Source organism: Sus scrofa, unplaced genomic scaffold, assembly GCF_000003025.6.
Source record: "Sus scrofa isolate TJ Tabasco breed Duroc unplaced genomic scaffold, Sscrofa11.1 Contig55, whole genome shotgun sequence".
In the NCBI taxonomy this organism is placed as follows: domain Eukaryota; kingdom Metazoa; phylum Chordata; class Mammalia; order Artiodactyla; family Suidae; genus Sus; species Sus scrofa.
The window spans coordinates 221,434-231,906 of record NW_018085243.1 but is presented as its reverse complement, the minus strand read 5'-3'; the positions used below and the strand labels follow the sequence as shown (position 1 = coordinate 231,906).

General features: G+C 35.4%; 1 protein-coding gene across 1 annotated transcript; it reads right to left on the bottom strand.

Annotated features, from left to right (window-relative positions):
- Positions 1 to 8,108: 8,108 nt before the first annotated feature.
- LOC110258910 (olfactory receptor 5AN1-like) lies at positions 8,109 to 9,047 on the bottom strand. Its single transcript, XM_021082170.1, has one exon. It carries the CDS (start codon positions 9,045 to 9,047, stop codon positions 8,109 to 8,111), a length of 939 nt encoding a protein of 312 aa, XP_020937829.1.
- Positions 9,048 to 10,473: the final 1,426 nt, after the last annotated feature.

The following is a 10,473-nucleotide window of genomic DNA, read 5'->3' as shown; positions in this document are numbered from 1 at the left end:
CCAACCTTGTATAAATCACCATCTCCACAACTCTTGCTTCCCCTTGCAATTGATTTCTTAAACTTATAGGTATTTTTTAGTTCTTAACTGTTATGAAGGTTGGCTGCTGCAAACTCTTCTTTTGTTTTCTAATTGTTGCATAATTGCTAAGTTTGGGTTTTCCCTTGCCTAAGGAACATGGTCCAATTTTCTGAGTGTGTTTTATTATTTACTAGTCCATTATCTTGCCACTACTGAGCAGTCCACAAATGTGCTGGTACATGATTTGGGGACAAGTGAGTTTAAACTCAGGGTATCCCATTTCTTTCTTGCAGAACCAGGGTATAGGGATCCTTTGGAAGTTCTCACACGATTGCAAGTATGTGGGTATACATGTTGAATTCATGAACAATCAGGCAGAAAAAACCCTTTGATGTCCTTGATATTTTTATCTGACACTTTTTTCATATCCCCCACCCCCCTCCCATCATGAGTTCCAGCTTCAATATCTGGGGTGTCTGAGAGAGGAACATGTTTCCCCACAGAATTCTAATGCAGCAGAGTTAATCCAGGCCACTTACTCATGGCCCTCTCCTTTTGCTCCTTTGGAGACATTGTTGACAGGTAGTTCAGTACTTGCTATGGTTGCTTCATGGGATGGTAGCACTGGCATACTTCTTCTAGTACGAGTACTAAATCCAACGTTAGAACTGATTCTCCCAACCTTGGCAATATGGGACTTTGCAAGGCCTGTCTCATCCATGGGTGGTTTTCCCTGACCAACAGCCAAAGGGGATTGGAGCCAGTTTTTCTGGCTTCTGCTTCCACAAGCCCATGCCCATGGATAGCCACTATGCTTATTTGTTAAAAGAGGGATAGAAAAGAGAATATCATGACCAGTGATGTGACCATCAACATTTTAGTTATTTTGTATTTAAAGTGAAATTGGCCTTTTTTTTAAACCCAAACTTTGGTTGGAAAGTTCGGACAAGATGGAAGATTTACCTGACATATTGCTCATTTCCCAATTCATCCCACCAAAATGACTTGCAAATTAGGAAATAGTGAATTATCCATATTACTTACTTAAATAGAGCTAATGAGAACCCATTTGCCAGGAAATGTGAAATAGTTTCTCATCTCACTCTACTGATTAATTAGATTAAAAGGGTCTTGTGTGAAAGTGAGGGAGGAGTTTTGTAATTCTCCCCTGATCTCTAATTAGAGATGGAAAGGACTAAATAGAGTGGTGACTGAAGGGAGTAAAACAGAACTCAGTAATAATTCTTTTAAAAAAGAACAAAACAATTAACTAAAGCACTCCAACAGAAAAAAAAATTTAAAAGAAATACACCGTGTCTGTGTGCGTGTGTCCACTAACTTTTGAAAAATATTGATCAATGCTTTCTATTGCAATTTTAATAGTAATGGAAATTAATAAACCTTATGATTCTTGATGCAGGAGGCAACTCAACCCAATTATTGGTATGTCTCTGATCCCCTACATTATTTCTTTTTTTTTAATAATTGATTTTATTTTTTCCATTATAGCTGGTTTACAATTTTCTAGCTGTACAGCAAGGTGACCCAGTCACATGTACATATATACATTTGTTTTCTCACATTATCATGCTCCATCATAGTGACTAGATATAGTTCCGTGCTATAACAGCAGGACATTGCTTACCATTCCAAAGGCAGTAGTGCATCCTACATCACTATTCTTAATTAAAAAAATCAACATCTCAGATATTATGATCTCAGACATGTCTATGGTTTACTTTTTGCAACTGGAAAATCTTGGAAGAATACTAATTTAAGTCTACTTAACGCAGGAAGATGGACAAGTGAAATTCTGAAAATCTTTTATGTGCCTGGAATGTGATATTATTTCCAGAAATAAGAAAACAATAACATTGTTTCATTTGTTTAGGTTGGACAGATTTACTCTAACCCTAGGCCTCTAGAAGAGATGGTTTATTCTTACAGAATCAATGCTTTCTCTCTAGAGTGTGTGGATTATCGGAGGTGTTCATAGAAAGTAACAAGTGTGAATACAGTTCCATTTGGATGAATTGGGCCTACTTGCCCCCATCTTGTTAGGATTTTCAGTATCAAAAGGCCTTTACATAAGGGAGAATTTATGTTACTGTAACTTTATTTAAAAATGGTTTCTTATTTTTACTTTTTAATTGTAGCATCTTAACACATGTACAAAAATAGATGCAGCATAAATGTAGAAGGTACAAACTATTACATTTAGAATGGATAAAAATAGGTCCTACTGTACAGACAGGTGAAAATATCCAGTTCTTGGGAATAGGCCATGATGGAAGATAATTAGAAAGCGGAGAGTATATATATATATTATGACTGGTCACCAATGCTGTAATCAGAAATTGGCATGGCAAATGTAAAACAACTAACTTTTAATTAAAAAATAAAATATAAATATATACTATAATGGTATAGAGACAAGATTCGTAACCCATAAGTTAACAAATCAGAAATACAGCATTATCAATCATCCCAAAGCCATTGTGTCTTTCCTGATCATCCAAGGGCCTAATCTCCATTAGATGTAACTTTTTTTTTTCTTTTTAGGGCTAACACGTGTGGCATGTCCAAGGTTCCTAGGCTAGGGTCAAATCAGAGCTGTGCTTGCCAGCCTATGCCACACCACAGCAACACTGCATCTGAGCTTCATCTATGACCTATACCACAGCTTTCAGCAATACAGATGCTTTAACCCACAGCAATGGTCAGGAAGGGATCGAGCTCACACCTATGGACACAGTCAAGTTCTTAACTGACCAAGACACAGTGGGAACTTCTGGATGTTCTTTCTTAGTAGGTTATACTTCAATTGAAAAGATTCTTAAAAATAAAGAAATAAAAAAATGCATATAGGCAGTTTCTTTTTTTTTGTTTAATTGTTTATTAAGGGAAATTATATAAGCTAGAGGGCTGAAGAGCAGGGTAAAATCCCCCTTTAATAGCCCAAGAATTGCATAACAAATTCTTTTATTATCTCCCTTCAGATCTTCAGAAGCGCAATGACAATGGATGAGAAGCATTGACAGTTACCAGGTTTATCTTACAGATTCTCTGAATTTGTGAGGCTGAAATATCCTATTTTCATATTCTAGGCCACTGGATCTTATGAACAGTGTCCTGGAACCTGGGTCTCACAACACGACCAGGTTATGACTCTTACCTGCACTCATCCCACATATTTTATTGATACAATTTCCTCTTGATGTTTGGTTATGTTTCTCCCACAGCTTCCCACATGCCAGTTCAAGAAAACTTTACCTTAAAAGCAACCATGAGAAAGTCTCCCCCCAAAAACATAAGTAAAGATGAGAGGTGCCTGCTACTTCACATACAAAAGCAGCAACTCAAAACTCCAAGTAACATGCAGTAAAGTTAGCAATAATCCTCCAGTAACTGAACACAAAGCACAGACTTTTGCAGTCAATCTGATAAAGATATCAAAATAGCTGGTTTGAAGAAACCCAAGAATTACAAGAAAACAGAAACACAATGATATCAGGAAAAAATACATGAGCAAATGAGAAATTTAACAAAGAAGTAGAAATCATAAAAAGAATTGAACAGAATTCTGAAGCTGAAGAATTCAATAAATGAAATAAAAAATGAAATTTAGAGGATCTAAAGCAGAATATGCCAAATGGAGGAGAGTATCAGTGAGATACAAAATAGGGCTTTGAGATGAACATTCGGAAAAGAACAAATAAAAAAACGAAAAAGAACAAAGAAAGCCTACATGATCTATGAGAGACCGTGAAATACAAATATTAAAAGAATGGGGTTTCCGAAGGAGAAGAGATGGAGAAAGGCACAAAGTCTATTAAACATAAGAGAGCCAAGAATTTCTCAAACCTGGGGAGAGATATGGACATACAAATTCACAACTGATAGATATAACTCAAATAACCTTTTCCATAAATATTGTAATAAAACTGTCAAAAATCAAAGACAAAGAAAGGACACCAAGAGCTGAAAGGAAGAAAAAAGAGTGTAGCCTACAAAGAAATCTTCCTTAAGCTTTCAGAAAATTTCTCAACAGAACCCTACAAGCAGGAGGGAGTGGAATGATATATTCAAAAGTGTTGGCAGAAAAAAAATCCAATAAAAAATTATCTATCCTGGAGTTCCCTGGTGGCCTGGTGATTAAGGATTTGATGTTTTCACTGCTGAGGTTCAAGTTCAGTTCCTGGCCCAAGCACTTCTGCAAGCTAGAGACACAGAAAAGAAGAAAGAGAAAGGGAAAAAGAAGGAAGGAAGGAAGGAAGGAAGGAAGGAAGGAAGAAGGAAGGAAGGAAGAGATCACAGTGGTGAAATGGGTTAAGAATCTGACTGCAGCAGCTCTGCTCATTGCAGAGGAGTGGATTCTATCCCTGGATTAAAAGATCCAGCACTGCCACAGCTGCAAAACCAGTTTTAATGTTTCTTCTTTCCTTTCTAATTTTATTTATTTCAGTCCTCTCCCTTATTTTCTTAATGAATCTATTAAAACTATTTGTCAGTTTTGTTCATCAGTTAAAAAAAAACAGATCCTAGTTTCATCATTCTTTCCTATTGTATTTTCACTCTGTGTTATCTTTTTTCCACCCTGATCCTTACTATTTCCTTTCTTCTATTAATTTGGACATAGTTTAGTTTCCATTTCTAGTTCCTTGTGTTATAAATTTATGGTGATTAAAGTACCTTTATTATTTCTTAATGCAGGCATTCTTTTCCGTGAACTTCCCTCTTTGAACGGATTTTTCTTCATTCCATAAGTTTTGATATACTGTTTTTCCATTTCATTTGCCTCAAGATTTATTTAATTTCTGACTTTATTTCTTCCTTGACCTATGGTGTTCAGTTTCATTTCCTCATATTTGTGAGTCTTTCAGCTTTCTTCTTGTATTTGATTTCTAGTTTCATACTTTTATGACTAGAAAATGTACTAGATACAATTTCAATCTTCTTAAATTTATTGACTTGCTTTGTAGCCTATCATATGCTCTATCTTAGAAAATCTTCCATAGGCACTACTAAAGAGTAGATATGTTTCTTTAAACAGATATTATGTAAATGTTGGTTAAGTCCATCTGTTTTAATGTAGCTTAATTCCAATGTTTCATTACTGATATTTTTTCTGGATGATCTATATATTGTTAAAAGTTGGATTTGCAATAGATATTATTCAGTCATAAAAAAGAATGAAATCCTGCCATTTGCAGCAATGTAAATGGACATAGAAAATATTATGGTTAGTGAAATAATTCAGATAGGGAAAGATTTAGCCATTTAGCCACTTTGTTAATCTTTTTCCAACTGCTTTGTAATTCCTTTGTTTCTTTCTTCTTCTCTTGCTCTCTTTCTTCATAATTTCCTGGTTTTGTGTAGTGGTATGCTTATATTCTTCTCTCATTATCTTTTTTGAATCTACTACAGATTTTGGTTTTGTTCAAACCATAATTTTTACATTAAAGATCTTCTATGAATGAGAATAGAGATAACCATGCAAAGTGAAGTAAGTCAGACAGAGAAAGACAGATATCATATGATATCACAATATGAGGGAACCAAAACAATGATACAAATGAACTTATTTACAAAATAGCAACAGAATCACAAACTTAGAAAAGAAAGAAAGAAGAATGAAGGAAAGAAGGAAGGATGGAAGAAAGGAAGGAAATGAAAAAAGAAAGAAAAAGAAAGAAAGAAAGAAAGAAAGAAAGAAAGAAAGAAAGAAAGAAAGAAAGAAAGAAAAGAAAGAAAAGAAAGAAAAAGAAAGAAAAAGAAAGAAAGAAAGAAAGAAAAAGAAAAGAAAGAAAGAAAAGGAAGGAAGGAAGAACTCACCTGTGGTTACCAAAGGTGAACAGCAGGGGATGGAAGGTGGGGGGATGAATTGGGAGCTTGAGATTGGCATATACACACTATTGTATATAGAATGGATGGTCATTGGGAACCTACTGTATATCAAAGAGAAATCTACTCAACAACCTATAATAACCTATATGGGAATGGATAGGTATATATGTGTAACTGAATCACTTTGGCATACAGCAGACACATTTTAAATCTACTACTTTAACTGAAAAAAAAAGAAATGACAGAAGTGGTTTTAGACAAAAGTTAAATGTCTTTGGTACCATAAGCTATCACTACCACTGCATATAGACATATTTCTGTGCTTTCTAATCTTGTTTCAACTCAGTCCTATTGCCACAGATCCTAATGATGGTATGAAGGAAAGACAAATGTATGACCGATATGAGAAGCTTGTAAACAAAGTTTTTGGTAAAATTTAAAAAGAAAAAAAATACATATCAACCTACTGCAGTGTATTTCAATCCTGACTTGAGAAATAAAAACTGTAAAAATATTTTGTGACAAATAGGAGAGGATGTTTGAACATTGGACATTTAATGATACTAAAGAATTATTATTTTGCTGATGAGAAAATGACATTAAGATTATATATTTTTGGAACGTTTTTGTCCTTTAAAGAAGCATATTGAAATTTGCAGATAAAACTTTATGACATCTAGGATTTGCTTCAAACTAATCTGTGAAAGTGGGAGAAAGTGGGTAGGAGTACAGATGATGTAAGACTAGCTAAGAGCTGATAATTGTTTAAACTGGATAATGGATACAAAGGAGGTTATTATAATATTCTACTTTTCAGTGCTTAAATTTTTGCATAATAAAAGGGTTGGTTTTTTTTAAAAAAAAAAGAGAGAGAGACACACACACAAAGAAAAAAAGAGCACAAATGTTGATAAGGATATGAAGGCAGGCAGCTACAGCTCTGATTAGACCCCTAGCCTGGGAACCTCCATATGCCATGGGAGAAGCCCTAGAAAAAGCAAAAAGACCAAAAAAAAAAAAAAAAGGATATGAAGTTAAAAGTCTTACACAGTTAGTAAGCATATAAATCAGTTTAGGTACTACAGCTAATCCAATTACATAATGTCCAATCCAATACATAATCTCCAATTATGAAGATTCCTCAAATAATTAAAAATAGATTTACCACATGGTCCATCATTTCTACTATGGGTATGTATCCAATCCAAATAAAATGGGTTATTGAACAGAAACACACTTCCATGTTTATTGTAGCATTAATCACAAAGCCAAGATTTGGAAACAACCCAAGTGCTCATCAGTAGATAAACGACTTTGGGATAAATATACAGTATAATGTTATTCAGCCTTGTTAGCGAGGGCAATCTTGTCATTTGTGGTGATATGGATGAAACCTGGGGGAAATGTGCTAAGTGAGATAAGCCAGACTTAGAAAGAAAAGTACTATATAATGTCACTAATATGTGAAATTTAAAAGAGTTGAACTCATAGGAACAGAAAGCAGAATGATGGTAGGATGAAAATAAACAACCTAAATGTCCATCGACAGAGGAGTGGATCAAGAAGATGTGGTACATATACACAATAGAATATTACTTAGACATTAAAAAGAACGAAATACCGGCATTTTTTGCAACATGGATGGACCTAGAAACTATCATGCCATACAATGAGACACCAACATCAAATGCTTTCACTGACATGTGGAATCTGAAAAAAGGACAGACTGAACTTCTTTGCAGAACAGATGCTGACTCACAGACATTGAAAAACTTATGGTCTCTGGAGGAGACAGTTTGGGGGGTGGGGGATGTGCTTGGGCTGTGGGATGGAAATCCTGTGAAATCAGATTGTTATGATCATTATACAACTACAGATGTGATAAATTCATTTGAGTAATAAAAAAATTTAAAAAAAGAAAATAATGATGCTCCATGACTTAAAAATATTGTGGGATTGAAATCCTATAAAATTGGATTGTGATGATCACTATACAACTATAAATGTAGTAAATTCATTGAGTAATAAAAAATGATGGCTAACAAAAAAAATGTTGTGTTTTTGTGGTTTGATTCAGCTGTTAGTACATTTTGGCATATTATCTTTATCAAATAAAAACTTTTTAATCAAAAGGCAGTGTGATTTTTGTTACATTCCATTTGAATCTTATTGTGTAGGATATTACAGTGTATGAGGATTCCAACACAACAGCTATGCCAGATATCGCAGAATTTGTGACCTCAGCAATACCTTCTCCTCTTTTGCAACCTCTTCAAAGTTTCTTTGATTTCTTTGTTCCTCAGACTGTATACCAAAGGGTTCACCATAGGAATCACCATAGTGTAGAAGACTGATGCAAATCTGTCAAAGCTGGAAGAACTTCCAGTGCTAGAACTTAAATAAACAAAGACACTTGCGGTGTAAAAGAGACTAACTGCTGTCAAGTGAGAAGCACAGGTGTTGAAAGCCTTGGACCTGCCTTTAGCTGAAGTGATCTTCATGATGGAGATGACAATATAGACATAGGATATCATGATAACCAGGGCATTTACTATCCCAAAGATCATAGTTAATACAATAGTTAAAAGTTGTAAGAAGAATGTGTCAGTGCAGGAAAGAACTAACAGTTGGGGCATGTCACAGAAGAAGTGGTGGATGACATTAGGCCCACAGAAGTGGAGCTGAAGCATGGCACACACTTGGGACAGAGAACCAGAGAGTCCAGCCATATAGGACCCCAGCACCATCTGACCACAGAGAGTGGGTGACATGATTGATGAATAGAGGAGTGGGTTACAAATGGCAGCATATAGATCATAAGCCATGACTGTCATGAGACAAGATTCACTCAGTCCCATGGTCAAAAAAACCAAACTCTGAACCAAACAGCCCACATAGGTGATAATTTTTTGATTCTGGAAGAAGTTATAGAGCATCTTGGAAGCTGTGGCGCTCACATAGCAAATATCAATGAAGGACAGATTACTAAGGAAGAAGTACATGGGTGTGTGGAGGTGGGCATATATTCTTATTAAGATGATGAGGCACATATTCCAAGTCAGGGTTGTCATATAGATCAACAGGAATACAACAAAGAGCATTGCTATGATTCTGGGAAAATCTGAGAATCCCACGGAGATGAAAGAGGTGATCTCTGTAGTATTTCCTCCCCTAATCATTGGATTGGTGCTCCTGAAATCAGAAAAAAAGACAAGGGAATGCATTGTTGACTCAGGTAAAATGGCAGCATTACAATTCTCATATGTGGCATATTTTTCCTCCATTGAATACTGGAAAAATGCAAATGTGTCACTGTCCTGAGAGGAAAACCCCCAGCTTTTCATCTAGAATTTTAAGCAATGCCTTCTGAGTACTTCAGGTTCTCAGTTATTTCATGAGGTCTCATTAAACTTAAAAGGTATATTTTATGAGGAGTTCCCATTGTGGCCCTGTGGTAACAAATCTGACTAGTATCCATGAGGATGAGGATTCAATTCCTAGCCTTGTTCAGTGGGTTAAGGATCTGGCATGCAGTGAGCTGTAATGCAGTTCACAGATGTGGCTTGGATCCTCTGTTGCTGTTGCTGTGGTATAGGCCAGCAGCTGTAGCTCTGATTTGATCTCTAACCTGGGAACCTCCATATGCCACAGGTGTGGCCCTAAAAAGACCCCTAAAAAAAGACTTATTTTATGATAACTTTTGTCCCTCCCTGTGTATATTTATTGTGACTTTATATGTAACATGCATCTTCAAAGTCTTCCTGAAATCCACTATTAAATTTTAACATTTTACACTGCATAAAATGATATGTACACAGTGCAACAAAAAAAGTAAACGTCCTACAGCTGAGCTGTTCTCTGACCAATAAATTTGAACTTCAGCAAAAAGACATATTTTAAAAGTTGATTGAAAATGTTTAAACGAAAATAGAAATCCTGTGAGAACACATATAATGATGATATCATTGATTAAAATAACAAGTTTTTAAGAGACTTCTAATAATTCAATATAGAGCTTCTGCTTTACAATCACTACACATAAGTGCATCATTTTAGAATAAGTTTGAAATAGCTATTCTTTCCCAGATAACCATTTAGACAGATTTTTAATTTAATTTAAGGAAAGACTCCCAAATTCATTCAATGAGGCCACTATTACTCTGATACCAAAATCAGACAAAAACACTACAAGAAAGACAGTTACAGGCCAATATGTTTGATGAATATAGATGCAAAAAGCATCACCAAAATTAGCAAAACAAATCCAATAATATATGAAAAGGATCACAAACCATGATCAAGTTGGACCTCTTACAGGTCCAAGGAATGCTTCAACATATGACAATCAAGCAATGTCATACACCACATTAACAAAAGGAAAGGAAACATTTGAAATAGCTGTGCTCTCCATGATGGTCATCTAGATAAAATTTAAAAATTACTTTTTTGCTCTTTTTGCTTTTTTAGGGCTGCACCCATGCCATATGGAAGTTCCCAGTTTAGGGAAAGAATTGCAGCTATAGCTGCCAGCCTAAACCACAGCCACAGCAAAGCAGGACCCAAGCCACATCTACAACCTACACCACAGCTCATGGCAATGCTGGA

What these genes read in the sequence shown, in the direction of transcription:
- LOC110258910 (XM_021082170.1), bottom strand. Translation starts at nt 9,047, where the DNA reads ATGATTAGGGGAGGAAATACTACAGAGATCACCTCTTTCATCTCCGTG.